The sequence below is a fragment of the Gouania willdenowi genome, chromosome 10 (genome assembly GCF_900634775.1).
Source record: "Gouania willdenowi chromosome 10, fGouWil2.1, whole genome shotgun sequence".
Lineage (NCBI taxonomy): Eukaryota > Metazoa > Chordata > Actinopteri > Blenniiformes > Gobiesocidae > Gouania > Gouania willdenowi.
In genome coordinates, this window is record NC_041053.1 from 12,858,248 (window position 1) to 12,876,187 (window position 17,940).

The 17,940-nt window shown below is 36.9% G+C and overlaps 3 protein-coding genes across 4 annotated transcripts; 1 reads left to right on the forward strand and 2 right to left on the reverse strand.

The window, feature by feature from the left end:
* Positions 1 to 237: 237 nt before the first annotated feature.
* On the reverse strand, positions 238 to 6,322 carry med19a (mediator complex subunit 19a). 2 transcript variants are annotated; one of them, XM_028458709.1, is made up of 7 exons: positions 5,962 to 6,322; positions 5,297 to 5,419; positions 4,531 to 4,664; positions 2,710 to 2,806; positions 2,551 to 2,645; positions 518 to 582; positions 238 to 409 (listed from the first exon to the last, which is right to left on the reverse strand). In XM_028458709.1, coding segments are annotated over exons 1-7 (735 nt in total). In that variant the 5' UTR covers positions 6,182 to 6,322; the 3' UTR covers positions 238 to 408. The 2 variants fall into 2 exon arrangements, with proteins under 2 accessions (XP_028314510.1, XP_028314509.1); XM_028458708.1 differs by having other exon boundaries at positions 238 to 404; positions 513 to 582.
* A 64-nt stretch (positions 6,323 to 6,386) lies between these two features.
* On the reverse strand, positions 6,387 to 10,338 carry pmf1 (polyamine modulated factor 1). Its single transcript, XM_028458710.1, has 5 exons — positions 9,952 to 10,338; positions 9,264 to 9,369; positions 8,112 to 8,212; positions 7,666 to 7,861; positions 6,387 to 6,539 (listed from the first exon to the last, which is right to left on the reverse strand). Exons 1-5 carry the CDS (start codon positions 10,176 to 10,178, stop codon positions 6,474 to 6,476), a joined length of 696 nt encoding a protein of 231 aa, XP_028314511.1. The 5' UTR covers positions 10,179 to 10,338; the 3' UTR covers positions 6,387 to 6,473.
* On the forward strand, positions 10,337 to 17,938 carry tmx2a (thioredoxin-related transmembrane protein 2a). The gene is made up of 8 exons (XM_028458707.1): positions 10,337 to 10,525; positions 10,636 to 10,696; positions 14,791 to 14,904; positions 15,859 to 15,935; positions 16,168 to 16,274; positions 17,184 to 17,249; positions 17,340 to 17,469; positions 17,554 to 17,938. The coding sequence occupies exons 1-8, from the start codon at positions 10,337 to 10,339 to the stop codon at positions 17,722 to 17,724; spliced, it is 915 nt and encodes a 304-aa protein (XP_028314508.1). The 3' UTR covers positions 17,725 to 17,938.
* The last annotated feature ends 2 nt before the right edge of the window (positions 17,939 to 17,940 follow it).

Below are 17,940 nucleotides of genomic sequence, written 5' to 3' on the forward strand. Positions count from 1 at the left end.
GTTGCAAAGTTCGTATGAATCGGGGAAACCTGCCGGTCGTGCGGTTCCATCGTATTTTGGCGCCTATAATGCACGCCATGCACGCATTATTTTCATTGCGCTAAAATATCTAATAGTTCAGCAGACCTGAGGTGTGAGACTTTAAACATTCTAAGGGGCTAAACAGAAAATACCCAAGAAAAGCAAGAACAATAGGTTCCTGTGGCCAGTATGGCCTTCAGACCCTAATGATAAAAAGATGTTTCACACATTTTTTATTTGAATGTATCAAAAGATAACTGAACAAAAATGATTACGCACACATCTCACATTATCCTGCTCGCACTCACACAACCGTCTGCTTTTCTTCACGCACGCACGCACGCACACACACACACACACACACACACACACACACACACACACACACACACACACACACACACACACACACACACACACACACACACACACACACACACACACACACACACACACACACACACACACACACACACACACACACACACACACACACTATCTGAGGCTGTTGCTGTTGGGTTGTGATCCTGTGAGGCCAGGATGGTCGGGGCTGTGACGGTTCTAAACACAAAGAGTGAGAACATAAACACAGTGATTAATAATCCTGATACACTCGTGTTGGATCACAGACGATCAAAGACATGATTGATCACTTATTGTGATGAAAGGAAGAATTGTGAGTGAATATAAACACAATGGCTAACAAAGTCACAGGAATTCACATGTTTGAAACAAAGGGAAACAAATCCTGATACTTTCTAAACCACGTGTGTCAAAGTCAAGGTCCGCGGGCCAAATCCAGGCCATCAAAGACAAACCAAGGTGCAAGATATTAACCAGGAAACAGGTTCAGTCAGATGAAATGCACATAAATGTAAATCAACTGAAGCTACAGTATTTTATTAGATATGTTGGAAAAGTAAATAGTTTATTAATGTCAACATCTTCATAATGTATAAATACGTCTTTGCAGTAAATCAAAGAAATAAGTAGAGTTCTATTTATTTATTCATTTATCACTTGACGCCAAAGTGTGCTGTACGTGAAAGTATGTGTCTATATATATATATATATATATATATATATATATATATATATATGTGGGCATGGGTTAAAATGAGTTTGAAACCTCATTACGATTAGGGCCACTGAAAAAAAACAAGGTATTTATTATCAATGTTCTGAGAACATTAATAATAAAAAAAATACTGGACCTTGTATTTTTTTTTGTTTTGTTTCTTTCACTGGCCCTAACCCTCTTCCATAGAAGTGTTTGATGCTGTTAATATTTATAATAAAATAATATTTATTTTCATGTAAACTGGTGTAAGAATATATTTTCATAATTTATGTGTGTAAGCAGGTCACCATTCAACCAATAAAACCATAATAAACTAAAGATTAATTAAAAAGCCAAAGAACCATGACAGTAAAGAAACTCTTAGGGCCTGCACTACAAAGCATGATAATGATATCCTGGATTTATCTCCGTTAGCGGACTTCACCGAACCAAACATTCTCCGTCAGGGAGCAGCTGTCCTACAAAACTCGATTACAACTCAATAAGTTAAGCTAGTTGATTCCAGCCTGGCTACGTACGCACTCTAGTGAGATTACAGCGTCAGACCAATCACAGAGAAACTGGAGAGCAATTTACGTCACAATTGAGGAATAATTCTTCAAAAATCTATAATTCAGACCAAAACCAAAACTGTTGCTTCAGAAAAAGCAGGAAGTAATTAATGCAGGAATTGATGTGTTAATACCTTAATTAGTGAGATAATAAACAGACACTGATCAGTTTCACTTTTACCTCGTCTGTGGCTCTGATGCTTCGTTCATCAGCCTACATCATAAGTGGAATATATCTATATTATCTTACAGGACTGAGACTATCTACGTCACCCCAGAATATATGAATTAATTAATTCATTCATGTATCGATCTGAAAGTGCCTAATGCCCTCAGGCTTTATCATCTGACTTGTTTTACTTATTTTACTTTATCAGTAATCAGATCAAAATCTCTATAATTCCTATAGGATGTCATGGTAAATGAAAGAATAAATATTCTCTCTCCTGTCAGCATCACAGTGTTCACAATGATCCTCCTTTTATTGGACAGGTCGTTTTCCAAGAGAACTGATTGGTCAGGAGGCGGGACTTTAGTACTCGCTCGATCTTATCCAGAACAAAACCTGGTCCAGATCAGGTTAGTCGTTCAGCCTAAGTTACCATGGTGATTTAGCTCCGTAAGACGTTAGCCAGCTTCGCAGTCCAGCACACACTCATTAAATCTCGAAAGTTAGCACGATAAGAGGTAATCTAGCTTCGTAGTACAGGCCCTAGAGGATAATTTCATCATCTCAGCTGAAAGTATACACATGTATGTAGAGTATATAACAGTATTTGTATTCCTGAAAGGGAATTTAATTGCACACCAAAAGGTTAGCTTGGATATGCTTTAAAAAACAAGAAAAATGCATTTTGATGGTATTTAAAATAAAGCTAAACTGGGTGTTCTTTTTACCTTCTTCTTCTTCTTGTCTTTCTTCTTTTTCTTGCGGTCGGGATCATCGTCCCTCTTCTTCTTCTTCTTCTTGGGATCGGAGTCTGACGGTGTTTCTGTGAGGGTAAACAAACATGTCAGCTGCGTGGAAACATTGCGTTTATATTTATTGAGTTCTACCTTGTGGTAAAGGATCCTGTGGTCGATGATGCTTGTGCTTGTGTTTGCTCTTCTTCTTTGGTGGCTGTATGTGCATTAGTCTGTACTGTTCTGGGAGCTGTGAACAACATAATGTGAGAAGAGAATGAAACAGTGTCGCCTCGGGATGGATTATTGTTGAGTGCAGACTTAGCATGTGGAGATTAACCGGTATCTAGATACAAAACGTGTAAAATCACTACAATTTACGGGTGAAATGAAGATGCATCAGTAAAATCTATGTTGGCATCTATTTTTTCATTCATCCCTCCATTTTCTGACCCACTTGTTCCTATTTTCAGGGGTTTTTTTCATGTTGTATTTCATTATCCTGTGTTTCCGAGGCACACTGAATGCACCATCACTGCTTCACGTTTTGTTTTGAACATGGACTGAAGCTGGGAAGCAGATTGGTACAACGTTATAACAACACAGAGGTCAGTGAGAGCAGCAGCAGCTATAGATGAGATTTATGACACACCTAAAAACTTCAAATCAAGCCATAGAAAGATGGTGAACTTGACCAGAAGCAGGAGGTTTATAAAGAATGCTGTGCTGCTAAACCTGACACAAACTGAGGGGCTCACTAGTATGGATACGGTGCTGCTCCTCCCCATAACTCTGATTCATCTGAAGCATCAGAGCTCCAGTAAAACAGGTGAGAAAAGTTCCTCTAATAACTTAGTCCAAGGCGGTACTCAGGCAGCTCCCGCTAACCGTAATAAAGCCATAACCGAAGCAAGACCTTTTGTCAAAAGTGTATTTTATTTCATTTTATTCTTTAGTTTATCTTTTGGACGTTGAATATGACTGTTTACCACAGCTATGACTAGTGACAAATAATAGTTGCATCTCTCTTTGCACAAGCAGTCATTTAATACCTCATTGTGAAAGGTTATTATTATAAGTATTATTCATATTAGACATGTTAATGCTTTCTGCTCCTCACTACTGTATTAGCCTAATACCTGCTGAACAGTTCATATTAGTATCTGTAGCAGACAGGAATATGGACATTGCACTATTAAAAGTGTCACTTTAAGTCACTGATGTAATCGATTAATTGAATTTGAAAAATAAAAATTATATTTATTTTGCAAATTCGAGTTAAAAAAAAAAAAAAAAAAAAAAATTAGATTTTTTTATTATAATTTTTTTGGGTTTTTTTCCCCACCACAATTTTTTCAGACTTTTTCGCATTCCGTCCTTGTGGGTTACTGTAGCGCGATGTGAGCCCGCCCCCTCTTTGTTTACATGTGTTTACCCATTGAGTAGGCTATATGTGTGCCACAGGCATGTTTAATGTTTTATTCACACTATACTGAGATGCTAGTGGAAGAGTTTATTACTTTTTTAAATTGTAATGTTATATGTTATAAAATATGTAGTTATCTGATTTCTTAATCAGAAAATTTAAGCTACTGTAAAGTTGCTGATGCACTTTTGCTTAAACCTGGGTTGAAGTTTGAAATTGTTGAATGACAGAGCATCAATTACTTTATATTTTGGGATTGTTCCATGCATTTGACTCTTGGGCACAATCACAGCAATAAATTTGCACTTTTGATAATAAAGTTGCAGTCTTTTTTAAGTGCATTGGGAAAAAAAAAAAAAAAAAAAAAAATCAAAACTCGAATTTTTCTTAGTATCGTATAGTCAGGAAATTCAATATATCGCTAATGTATCACATCGCTGGTAGTGTATCAAATCGTTGTCAGTGATGGAGATTCACATGCTTAGTACAAACGATTTATTCATGTTGAGAGCCATTGTTAACAGGAGATAAAGTGTAGTTGCACGTACTGGTCCTGTGTGGAGTCTGAAGCCTGTGAGCAGAGTTCCTGTCAGTGGGCTGAAGGAGTTTCCACACACTGGAGGCTTATCGATCAGAGAGCGTAAAGAGCTGCCGTCCTGAGTGCCTGGACAGTCGATCATACCTGCAGCACAGGGTGAGGAAGAGGAGGAGGAAACATCAAATAAGATCAGAGGTCAGAAAGAGTCTTCCCTGTGTGACGGACTGGGACATAACGGCCATTAACTCAATGCTGTGTTTTTGTGTATTCTGTTATTTGTTTTTTTATTATTCGGTATATTTGTCTCTTATATTGTGTGTTGTTGGTATTATTTAAATTAGCATTTGTGTGTCTCGTGCCATTTGGTTGTTTCTTATGTCTGTGTGCTTCTGTTATTTTTCTCTCATTCAGTGTGTCTTTGTTGTCGTTTTGTGAGTTGCTAGTAACATTTAGTATAATTATCATTTTTAACTAAAAATAAACATAAAACCCATATTTTTAATGCTTTCATTTGTTTATTTTCTTTCTCTCTCTCAAATACCCCCAGTAGCGCCAGAGCGCGTACCCCCATTTGAGAAACACTGTACTAAAGCATGTAATAGAAAACTGCTGGAGGATAATCGGAATTTGAAAACGTGTGTTTGAATCATTTATGTCAGTGAACTAACTGTTCCACACGGACCCATCAAACAGAGTTTATCAGATGGATGTTCTGTGTTGTCCAATCGGAGGTAAAACCATTGTCACTTACACCTACACTGTACTCACTCACTCACCTGGTAACTCTGGCAAGAAGTTGCTGAGCTTCTCCTTCACCTTCTTCCCACAGAACTTGTTGTAGGCGTGCTCCAGGTTGTAGTGTGTGATCAGGTTGGTGTTACCCGTTAACTCGTTCCCCACTGGACGCACAGCATCAAAACAAAGTGGGAAAAAGCAGTAAACAATGCAGAGGTTAAATTAGGAAGTCACTGGGTAAAGAAGGGTTTTCTTAAAGCTTACAAAGAGGGTAAATGTTAGGCCTGGGCAATATATCAAGTTTTATATTTTGGCCATACAGAAAATATAAAATATCAATTTACTTTCATTTTAGATCTTATTGAGAAAAAAAAAAGATAGAAATATGAGTTTTAATCCATATAGCCCAGCTCTATTAAACGTCTTTAACAGAGGTAAATGAGTTACGTACACAACGCTTCTCTTTAAAAGGTAAACTTAAATCTTAAAACGCGTGTACAATACATGCTCTGGCTTTAAAAGGTTAAAGAAAGGTGAGTAATAAGACAAATATTCAGGTTTTCTCTCTCCTCGCCAACACTCGTCCTGTTAGCTCACATTAACTAGCATTGTCTACAAACTACACGCAGAGCTTTAAAAGCCCGTTAACACCTTTTTCTGGAGGAATACATTAACATGTGTATTAGTGCCATAATGTTCACAGTACCAGGTAGCTCTCGTAGTAAGTAGAACGGTTCATTCATGGCTCCAGGCTTCCGCAGGGCAGGCCCTTCATCCCCGAGCTGCGCTGGCATCTGCCCCGCCATGGAGACTGCATTCTGCGGCATAGGCGGTTGAGGCTTCCCCGGTCCGAAGCCGAGAGATGACGAACCAGGCGGTCCTTGGGCTTCGTTTTGCCCAAACATATTTGAAAACATTTCCGTCATATTTGTCGCTAATAATACATTGAAATAGAGAATAAATACCGTTTTACCCGCAGGATTAAAGCCCGTGTGTGAGCGTATTTACAGCTGCTCGGTCTGCACTCACTCTATCAGCAGCAGCAGCAGCAGCTTTACCGTAATACCGCAGCCACTACCGTAATGAACAGTTTATATGCGCACCAATAATGAAGCAACAAAACAAAACAACTTCCAAAGCCGACACTTTATTAATAGATAAACATACACAAAGGGCTAAAGTTTAATATGTACACTTGATCAGCTCGTCCATTAATGATTAAACATCAAATACATCAGCAGAACTAAGAGATGATGCCAACTTTTCAAACTCTGTCACTGAGGCCTGAAAGAAAAACAAAAAGTAAAGCAAATGTTAACACTCAACACACACTTCTACTATTTCATATTTTTTTAATGAAACTTATGTTTATATGCAGCCTTTATGAAATAAGAAAGAATCTGATCTCAGTTGTAACTGTACACATTAATTGCTAATAAGATGTGGGTTTCTCGTCTCTGATAATAAAGCAGCTCTGACCTGAACCTGGTTTATCAAAAGGCTTTAATCCAAATAAAATTGATCCGGATTTGGTAATCCTTTTTTTTTTTTTTTTTTGCTATCCATGATCACGTAATTCATCTTACTTTTGAGCCGGTTTTTCAAAGCAACATCGGATTGGAACAATCTGATCCAGATAGAAACTTAATAATTAAAAATAGTTCAACACTATTTCAATATTGACAGCTGTTTGGGGGATTACTTTATGTGGCCAAACTTTTTCTACATATCCTAAATTATTATTGCTATGTTTCAGGGTATGTTGCATAATATGGCTTATGTTTAGTTTTTTTTTCTCTAAAGTTTGTTTATTTTAGTCTAAGGTAAAAAATGAATGAAAAAATGTTACCTTGTGTCTTAAGTTTGTCTTTGTGTGATTTCATCATTGGAATCAGTTTATTTAAAATGATCTTATACAAACTAGATTGTTTTGATGCTACAATTTGCCTTAACACAGTGTGCATTGTATCAATTTTGAATTGAATCGTGACTAAGAATCGGAATCGAATCGTGAGACACCCAAAGATTCACATCCCTATTACATGCTTATATATATATATATATATATATATATATATATATATATATATATATACACACACACACACACACACTTTCTTTTATATACAACATTTAACAAAGAACACAAACATATTTCTACTGCTTGTTCACATAATTATGTAAAATATATTGTGACATTTTGTGACAAACATAAATTGATCTCCTAGGCTGTATTTGCTGGTCTATAGTGAGAAGTATTTTTGAACGCTTTCTGGAAGTGCATTTATTTTGCTTTGAACATTATCTACGTCGAAGAAAAACTATTACAATAATCTAAGCAAAAAAAAAAAAAAAAGATGTAAAATCAGATTTTCTTTGATAGTTCTCATCTGTTATTATTTCTTCTTACCTTCCACTCCTCGACTGAAGCAGAAATGCGCTGCTCAGTATGAGCGATGCCGTCCCTCCCAGCCTGAACCCTCTGAGCCAGGGCAGCGTTTTCTGCTCGGATCTTTTTCAGCTCCAGCTGCATATAGGCCTCCTGCTTCTGATAGTAGGACATCAGATAGCTGCAAAAGTCCTGCTCTGGGATGCCACTTGGTCGCCTTGAGGAACATTTAAAAAGGATTCAAAGTTTGATTGTGACATTATGAAATCACAAAATCAACACATCCAGCTAAAGAATGGCTCTAAATGACAGATAGTTCAGTGAAAGAATAATGAGACCAATTACCAGAACAGAAGAATTACTATTAGTCTTGAATTAACCTAAATATCTGTCAAACATGAACAATAATAAAATGAACAAGAGAAAGTAGCAGCATAGTTTGTCTAGTTATAAAGCTGTTAACTTACCATGTAGCCTCTGGATGATCCTGAGCAGCTTTCTCTAACTTGTCCAACTCATCAAGTTTAATGTCTAATCTTCCCTCTTCTATCAGTCTGCTGATGTCCTCCTATAGATCCATAGAAACACAAACGCTTCATTCACAAGAAGAAATAAACAGAAATTTTGGTACATAATGAACACAAAAACTACATGTGTATGTGTGTGTATATACAGTACATATACACAATATTTTGTGTCATTAATAGGGCTGTTGGTTGAAAATTGTTGTTTTACATAGTTTGTTTATCATAGAATAGTACACAGCTAGAATCTGCAATTTAAATGTTTAAGTAAATCAGTCTAACAAGCTCAGTTGTTCAATTTCACAGTACACATAAGTCATGAGACCCTCTATTTGTTATGTTTTTTTTGTATTATTTTAATGCAGAATAGAATGCTTTTTGTTGTCATTATGCATATGATATAACAAAATTAAGAAAAAAATCTCGTGGTGCAAGATACAGAGAGAAGAAAAAAAATTATGAATATGTGCTTTTACAAGGGGAGCCACTAAGATGATAAATAAACAAATAAACAGTGAGAACCTTCAACAATTGAAGGGTTGGATAAATATATTGCGCAGAGGTGTTAAACTCCAGAATTTAAGTAAAAATTACAGAGAACATAAGAATTAAAATTATCATCACTATATATTTCACTTCCAGATACTTTAGTTCCTCTAAATTCTCAAATTCAATATTTTACCAGATTTATGTGGAAGTTTGCAATCTTTCTATGCTTAATATTCAGGGATTTCAGTATTTATTTAATTTTTTTACATCACAATTATTTTGCTGTAACTCAATTCTTTCTGCAAAACCGCAGTTTGTCACAAGTAGACTCAAAGACATTTTTTACAAATTGAAATTGCTATTTTTAATGAAAAATTATGCCAATTGAACAATTCTTAAAGTAAAATACTAGACATGAATGTTATTTGCACATATTAAGCGAATGACAGACATTGTTCAGTGATTAAGAGCACAATATTTATCGATAATCACTTTTTTCCGAAATAAATCTTTTTTTTTTTTTCTGATTTGACGAACCTGAGATCAAACTGGGTAGTAAACGGCTCCAGTTTTGATACGACTGCTTTAATGTGGTTAATAACACACCTGTACACTCTTCTGTAACTCTGCCAGGAACTGTTTGTGGATGCTCTCCATCCTCTGTGGGTTCTTTTTGTACAGTGGGCGAAACGTGCTGGCAAACCTGTTGAAGCTGGAAATACACAAAGCATTAAACAAAGACATGTGGTGAAACTTATTTACGCCAAACTCAATTCCTTTACTACATTAGTCATTTTAGTACCAAAACAATTACATGGAAAATAGGGGTGTGCTTTGCCTTGAATTTGACGTTACCATACGATTCATGATTAACCATTTTTTTTTTTTTTTATTTTGGCAGATTGACATTCACTTATATATATATATATATATATATATATATATATATATATATATATATATATTCTTTTTTGTTATTCTGTTTTATGATGTATTGCACTGTTTTTATTATTCTGTTTTTATTGTAAAGTGTCCTTGGGTGGCCTGAAAAGCACTTTTAAATAACATTATTATTGTTATTATTACTATAAGTACAGAGGTTTTAAATAACTCAAAATGCCAGATCAAGTGAACTTTTCAAAGATTTAGATTTCAAAGGATGTGCAGTAAACATATTAGCTGATTTGTTGAGATTTACACCAGAATGTGTACATAATCCAAACTGTAGCAATAATAATAATAATAATAATAATAATAATAATAATAAAACAGTGTAGATAAAGCTGTTGTTTACCTGGCATGTTCCATGAACTTTGCTATGCTTTTCTGCATCACTTTATCAAACAGCTTCATTCTGTTGTACCGAGGCTCCGAGTCCTCCACCGGGGTCACGGCTGAACCGGACTTTGTATCCCGTGACAAGGCCTCTGTTTCGGCTCTATTGTTGTTGCCTTCAGCTCTTTCTTTATCACAAACATCCTCCACGGCTTTCTTCGTTTCTATTTCTTCTCCGTCCTCCATGTTTGTTTATATTCGCATTACCCGCCAAATCTACGGAAACACGTCGCGCCCAAAAAGGATCGGTGTCACCGGAGCCCTGGGGGTGTCTGTGCGCATGCGCAGTGCAGCCCAGTGGCTTCAGCTGTTCACGGTGCGGTAAAGACAGCAGCAGCAGCAGCATGGGTCTGATCACAGGACTGTGTACGTTCCTCTACCACCTGCCTCAGATCTACAAATGGCTGCTGAAGCCCTACTACATCACCTCCTTCCTCATGACCGTCGCCTTCCTGGTGGTCCGAAAGGCTCCAGGTCTGTGTGAGCACCTGGCGACGCAACGGGAGGACCGAAACCCCTGCGACTTTGACTGGGTGAGGGTAGGGTGGGTGAGGGCAGGGGTGGGGGGTGCTTCTGCAGCTAAATATGGAGGGACACATGTTAGTTAGTGTGACTAACACACACTTTGTGTTTCACTTTGCAGAGAGAGCTGGAGATCCTCATGTTCCTCAGTGCCATAGTGATGATGAAGAACAGAAGAGCCAGTGAGTAGCAAACACTAGAAATACTTTGTATAAACATGTCTGTTGTCTCTGTCAACAAAGCAGGAAACAATTCACAAACTGTTGCTTTAACACCACAGAAGTACTGTTGATTGATTCAAATTGTACTAATGTACAAAACACAAGTAAGCCATGCATAAAATACTCAAGTACAAGTAAAAAGTATTTCAATTAAATAGTACTCAAAGTAAAAGTTACTAGTTACTTTCACCCCCATGTTTATTTTTGCTAATAAATCTTTCCACGGTTCCTTCGCATACAGTAATTAAAAAGGAAGAGACCAATTGTTGAATTATGTTCCACAAAGGCATCTGTATGAAATAAAAGGTTTGTCAAAATGTAAATAACACCAATACATTTAATTCAAAATAAAAAAAAAAAAAAAATCTCAATCTAAAGTATAGCTATATTTATGAACTCTAAAACTGAGAAAATAACCATTCGATGTTGTTTTGGCGCCGTGCATTACGTTTAATCCGATTGGTCGGCTATGATGTGATGCATATGCCCGTTGATCATTTTAAACCAAATAAATAATAATTTACTCAGTAGCGGTTGGGTGTAGAGAATATAACAGTTTATTTTCATTTTTTTAAAACATACTTAAGTACAAGTAATGATTTAGAAATATACTCAAAAAAGTACCCATGAAAGCAACTCAGTTACAGTAATGAGTACTTGTAATCCATTACATTCACCTCTGTTTGACTCTCCTCCAGGTTTCATCGTATGTCTACGGAAGCAGATTAGGGACAATTTTGATGGCGACATTTTTCTTGGTCAAATCAAGAATAAAGTTGAAATGTCGAGAATAAAGTTGAGATTAAAGTCGAAATTTCAAAAATGAACTCAATATTTAAAATAAAATACAATATTTTGATTAAAAATCAAATCTACAGAAGCTGAAGCAATTCACCATATACGACCAAACTGGTCCTAATCTGTTTCCGTAGCTCCTCAATAGCCACAGATGGACTGAATGTTTCCACCTCTACCAAACTTTACGGGTTTTTCCTTCTGAACAGATTCAGTTTTTGACAATATCTCTTCAAAGTCCCTAAAGACATTACAACACTGTTTCATGAGCTAAAAGAGAAATAATCTCTTTGTTATTGAACCCAACTTTGATGTGTAGTTTAATGCAGTAATCAATACACAGCCACGATCTGCTGTTTGTTGTCATTAGGGCCTTTTTCTCTCATCTGGATTTACGCGCATTCTCTGGTCCAGGCTCCTGACACGCCCACAGCGCGTAAATCAACCAAAAGCACGACACATGGAGTTTTCCCAATGCTTGTAAATGTCATTGAAATCCATGAAAATGATAAAATTCACTTTTAATTTGAGACGCCTTCGTTGATAAACAATGTAACAGGTTGATTTGATCAGATTATTGATCAGATTACTGCAGTGTTAGGATTGGACACATTTTTCTGTCTGAGCCACAGTTAAAATCTTTTTTCCCCCTCATACTAATGATAGATTAACGTTTGTTTGTGTGAAAAGCCTGATTATATTAACTTCTTCCATTCAGAAATGATCATCTGTCATCAACGTTTCACTTGTTATTTACTCTGTCGTGGATCAAACTGTGGCTTTACGTTATACACAGTGTTAAAATAGTTTAATCAGTCTGACATCTGTCAGCGTTTCATTGTAACGAGCTACAGCACCCGAGGCGCACGCCGCGGCACAGCTGATCAGCTCCGTGACGCTGCTCTCACCCCTCCCTGAAAAAGGAGTGGACAGCACAGGTGAAATATAATTAATTGTAACACATTTTGTCTCGTCTAGAACCGATAAATGTGAACATAGTAGAAATGCTGATGTTCAATCCTTTGGCGTGCTTGCGTGACTCCTCCCACCACTGTGTCAGTGTCAGTTTGGATAGATTCTCTCTGAGTCTCTTCTACAATATTATGAGTTCGTGTGGCTTCAACTGTGACTAAGTCCATATTTCTAGTGCAACATAATGTTTCACCTTATCGTGGCGCTGCACTTATCCAAGGTTCAGAAGAACGTTGGAGGAAAAGAACTTAAGCAGACGGGAAAATCCGCGTAAAGCCAGGTTTGAATGGGAACGCCCACATTTCAGGGCTGCTCCACCCACAGTGCGTAACTGGGATGGAGGCGCGCAGTGACTGACTTAAGTACAGGGGGAGAATAGCGCGCTGCCATAAACAACGCCGCTGCACGGCTTTTTTGACTTACGCACATGGGAGAATAGCGCTCATGATGAATTGGCCCTCGTCAGCCTCTGTAGAATTGACTTCATGAGCAGACCTTTGACTTTTATCACAATATTGTGTTTTGAGTTCATTTTCAAAATTTTGACTTCAATCGCAAAATTTCAACTTTTACTCTCGACATTGCGACTTTATTCTTGATTTGCCCAAAATTATTTTCCCCCTTCAAAATTGGCCCTAATCTGCTTCCGTATTTATGTCCTTTAATGTTACGATGGGAGGATTTTAATCTAAATGCCCGTAGTGCTGAAGGAGTTTTGTTAAGAATTGGGGTAAATTATAATTGTGTAATTGATAATGAATTACGATTATGACATAGTTATAATTGTAATTGTTGCTGTTGTAATAATTAAATTGTAATAGAGTTCATGTAATTGTAGTTGGCATGACAATTCTATAAAAACAATTTCATTAAGCGCAAAACTGAGGAACCATGTTCCAGTTTTATGACTTACACACATATGTAGTTAATAATTATTAAAATGTGTTTCATAACAACTTTTCCCACTACCTGTCAGTTTCTCTGGAGGATTATTTTACCATTTATAAATAAAATTGAAATCTAGGAGTAAACTAACGCCCACACCAATAATATGAATAACAATATTTGTATTAATTAGGAAGCCTAACAATGTAATCAATAGATGAGAAACACATTAGATGATAGATAATATTTAGTAGTGTATTTTACACTGATTTATGATACAGGTTAAAACTGACCCGTTACCATAAGATATGCTAACAGAATGCTAACACAAGAGGAAGGTTACATTGTTTGGGGTTATTTATGAAAGGCTCAGTAACATCCTCATGATGCAGAGGAGCAGACGCTCTACTCTGAGCACTTCATCATTGGTTAGTTGTAAACCTGGGTTTGAGTCAGTCTCAGGGCTTCAGCAGGGGTTGTGACAGTAACAAAATGTTACACAAAATACATTTCTATCATAAACCAGTTTATTTAGATATAAATTATGACAATGTAACATTTTAATTGTGAATACTATTTATAAAAGTTGAAATGAAAAGCATTACAACAAAGCAAAAAAACAAATGTAGCCTATGTTTTGAAGAAATCATATTTGATTTTTCCAATGATGAAGGGTTCTGTCAATGCACCGATGAAGCTCACAGGCTTTAGTACCTCCAATAAGGTTTAGAACCAATTACCTTACAGCTGTGTTTTTCAAACTTGGGCGCCTAAAACTTAGATGGGGTCACCTGGAATGTGTTATTTAGTTATAATTACTCATTAAAAATATTTTTTTTTTCATTTTTAAATTATTATTCTTCCTTTGACTTCCTCAAATATAAATCTCGTTCAAATAAAATGCAGTATAAAGAAAGATAAAAAATATCTGTCCTCCTGGTACATCTCGTCACTTTTTGTGCAATAATCACGGCCTGTATTTATTTGTTAAATAGTATAACAAACACCATCAAAGACTAACTCTAAATAAAAATTATTTGGGGTTGCCAGAAATGTCTGATATACCATATAACACCATATAACCCTGGAGTAAGAATATGTTTATATATTGTTAGTTAGTAGTTTGCTTTTAGGTAAAAAGTGATAAAAGATGTAATTAGTGAATCATTGTTTCTACAGCAGCTATAAACACAGGAAGCTCTTTGTTTGTTTTTAACTGTTCAACTTTAACTCAGTCGTTGTTTAAAGTGTAACCGCCTCCACTCACTGAGCTTTGTTGTGTAAACATCCCAGAGCGGGTTTGGCCCCGCCTTCTTCTGACCTTGAACAACGGTGTGTGAAGGACATTTGCGTGCGTGTCATTTCCCTGCCCTGCTCTGTTGTGTTGTATCTCCTCCTCCCAGTCACACTGGAGCAGCACATAGGAAACCTGTTCCTCTTCAGTAAGGTGGCCAACGTCATCCTCTTCTTCAGACTGGACGTTCGACTGGGCGTTCTCTACCTGGCCCTGTGTGTCGGTCAGTGGCCCTGCATGAGTCCTGAACCAAACTACAGTTACAGACTGGGAGATGTTACACCAGTGGTTCTCAACCTTGGGGTCAGGACCCAATTTGAGACACTGGGAGCGGTTTGCCAGATGCCTTCAAGAAACTAAGAATAATTTTTTAAAACAATTTGAGCCCATTTTTGCTTATTTTTACAATTTTTCTGCAACTACACCAAACTTGCCATCTTTTAACCTATTTTCATCACTTTTTATTGCCATTGTTTTGCTCCTTTTAATGCTTTTTTGTGACATTACACCCATTTCTGCCACTTCTCCATCAAGTTCCAGTGCCCATGTAAAATAAAATAAAAAGACAATTGACACATAAACCCTTTTCACCACTTTTCCCACCTAACATTGCATATGTTGACCTAATATTGTCAATTTTTTCCTATTTTCACCATATTTTATGCTTATTTTTGCCAATTTAACCACATTTATGATTTATTTTTTTTCTGCCACTTTTAAGCCATTTAATCACTTTTTTTTCCCACCATTTATGGTCACTTTTAACCCATTTTATTTCTGAATAAAACTAATATTTACATCTTTAAGAGGCACAAATGATAAACATCTTGGATAACAGTGGATATTATTCAGAAAAATAAATAAATAAATGTGTTTAATAGACCATCATTTTGCTGACTTTATGGATGGACCCCAAAAAGCTCTCCCCTTTATTCCCCCTTAAAGATGGACCTGTTTCCATATGACTGTTTTTCAATGTTCATGACTGTGTTGAACCACCTTTATGTACAGTCGGGGTCCCTGGTCTCTGGAACCTTTATTTTGGGGGTATTGGGCTGAAAAGGTTGAGAACCACTGCTTTAAATAAGATGTGACATATTGTTTTGTGATGATTGAAAGGTTAATAAAGATGACTAACTCTACCTTTTTCTGTCACCACTTTGTCATGTGTCCACAGCCTTCGTCATGACCTGTAAGCCCCCTCTCTACATGGGCCCAGAGTACATCAAGTATTTCAGTGACAAGACCATTGATGTGAGCCCTCAGACCTCCGTCATTAGAAAAATATCACCTTGTATTTCTTGCTTTTTTTTTTTTAAAGAGATTTTGAACTGGAACTTTTTTTATCGTGTAAAATGGCCCGACATTTAGCAGGATTCTCCGATGTTAGCAAAATGTTGGGTTTTTGTGCAGGAAGCCAGCTGACTTTACTTAGTGTACCATAATTACCTCTGAGCTGATCTATGTTCTGTTTTTGACTTGTTAGGAGGAGCTGCAGAGGGACAGTCGGGTTACTTGGATCGTTGAATTTTATGCAAACTGGTCATCTGACTGCCAGTCCTTTGCTCCTGTCTTTGCAGAACTCTCACTCAAGTGAGTTTAAACATTATTATTCTCTCCATACCCTAACGCTGTAACTGGGTGGTCGTATGGAGCTGTCAATCAAACATAGGCGGTGTTCCAAACGTCATAGTAACATACCAATCAGTCTGACGTCAAAATAAGTACAGTAAGTAGTGCATATAGTATGGAAAGATTGAGTATGTGAGGAATACACACTAGTCATACTCAACCACCCCATGATGCATTGCGAGCAGAACGTAAAATGGTGTTGGGACCAGCTTAAATCTAAAAATCAAACATCCTCTTTTCAAAACAAAAGCATCTCTTCCATTCGTTTTTTAATGCTACTGTAAATAAGGCTCTTGTTTTGAAGTTAACCGGAAGTTTTGTCAGTTATATAATGGCGGGTCTCTGAAAATCTCTGAAATGTCAGCATGAAATGTTTCCATGAGTTTTATGGATCGAATGACCACATGTTAATATTCTACTTGGAACACAGCCCTAGTGCCCCCTCCCATCTTTTATAGGAGGGGTGGGGCCAACAGTGTGTTATTGATGTCACTGATTTAATCTCAGGCAATAGCAACATTCAAATGGAATAGCCCGAGTTTAACCCATAGAGGGCAGTCACTGATACTTTACAACTAAAAATGCTTAATTTTTTCAGGTGTTCTTACACTTAAAACTCACAATTGTTGGAACATAATGTCAAAAATAAATGCCTGTATTGAGGTGAAAATGAATTATTTTGGGATGCAAAATTTTAATCATTATCTAAATGAACAATTTCATTCACTTTCTTATTGTTTTTTTATAAGCTCTATTAAGGCCAGTAAAAAGTCACACATGCCGCGTGTTTGCAGGTCTGCCTAGATGCTTAAAGATGAAATAACTGAACATATTAAACATTGAGTGTAATCTTCACATTTCCTCCTGCAGGTATAATTGTGCTGGGCTTCGCTTTGGGAAGGTGGACATTGGACGTTATGGAGAGGTTTCAAAGCAGTCAGTCATTTTTTAAAATTCTTTCAACCTTTCCTAGCAGCCTTACATTAATGTTTTACTGACACAGTGGTTGGTTTTAATCTGATACAGGTACAGGGTCAGCACGTCTCCTTTGGCTAAGCAGCTGCCTTCAGTGATTCTCTTTCAAGGAGGGAAGGAGCTAATGAGACGCCCAATGGTGGATAACAAAGGCAGAGCCGTCTCCTGGACCTTCAATGAGGTGCATTTTATCTTTTTTTTTTTTGGGGGGGGGGATGATGTAGTGTGACCAATAATTGTAACTAAATATAACTTTCTTTCACAGGAGAATATTATTCGAGAGTTTAACCTGAACGAGCTCTTCCAGAAGTCAAAGAAACTCAACAAAAGTCGTGGTTTAAAGGAAGAGGAGCAGCTTAGCCCTCAACCAGAGGAGGGCAGCACCGAGCTGAATGAGAACTCAGAGCAGCCTACAGAGAGTAAGAAGGATCAATAAAGAGAAGCTGGATGATGCAGCAGCAACAATTGCTGCTGATGCAGTCGTGTTAAACTGGGAACATTTTCCCACCAACATTGGAACGAATGTGGTTATATTTATTGTTTATGGAAATGCTTCATACTAAATATGAGCTGTTGCTGCCTGTATTTTACAAACGCTGTTTACTTTTGTTTTGAAACCAGAATAAAAAGGGAAGAAAAAAAAATCATAACT

Coding starts and splice junctions, on each gene's coding strand:
- tmx2a (XM_028458707.1), top strand. CDS start 10,337: ATGGGTCTGATCACAGGACTGTGTACGTTCCTCTACCACCTGCCTCAG. Junction 10,697..14,790: donor GATGAAGAACAGAAGAGCCA/GTGAGTAGCAAA, acceptor TCCTCCTCCCAG/TCACACTGGAGCAGCACATA. Junction 17,470..17,553: donor TCTCCTGGACCTTCAATGAG/GTGCATTTTATC, acceptor TTTCTTTCACAG/GAGAATATTATTCGAGAGTT.
- med19a (XM_028458709.1), bottom strand. CDS start 6,181: ATGACGGAAATGTTTTCAAATATGTTTGGGCAAAACGAAGCCCAAGGA. Junction 4,665..5,296: donor CTTCTTGCCAGAGTTACCAG/GTGAGTGAGTGA, acceptor CCTGTGCTGCAG/GTATGATCGACTGTCCAGGC. Junction 2,646..2,709: donor ACAGGATCCTTTACCACAAG/GTAGAACTCAAT, acceptor TTACCCTCACAG/AAACACCGTCAGACTCCGAT.
- pmf1 (XM_028458710.1), bottom strand. CDS start 10,178: ATGGAGGACGGAGAAGAAATAGAAACGAAGAAAGCCGTGGAGGATGTT. Junction 8,213..9,263: donor AGTTACAGAAGAGTGTACAG/GTGTGTTATTAA, acceptor ATGGATCTATAG/GAGGACATCAGCAGACTGAT. Junction 6,540..7,665: donor CTTCAGTCGAGGAGTGGAAG/GTAAGAAGAAAT, acceptor TTTTTCTTTCAG/GCCTCAGTGACAGAGTTTGA.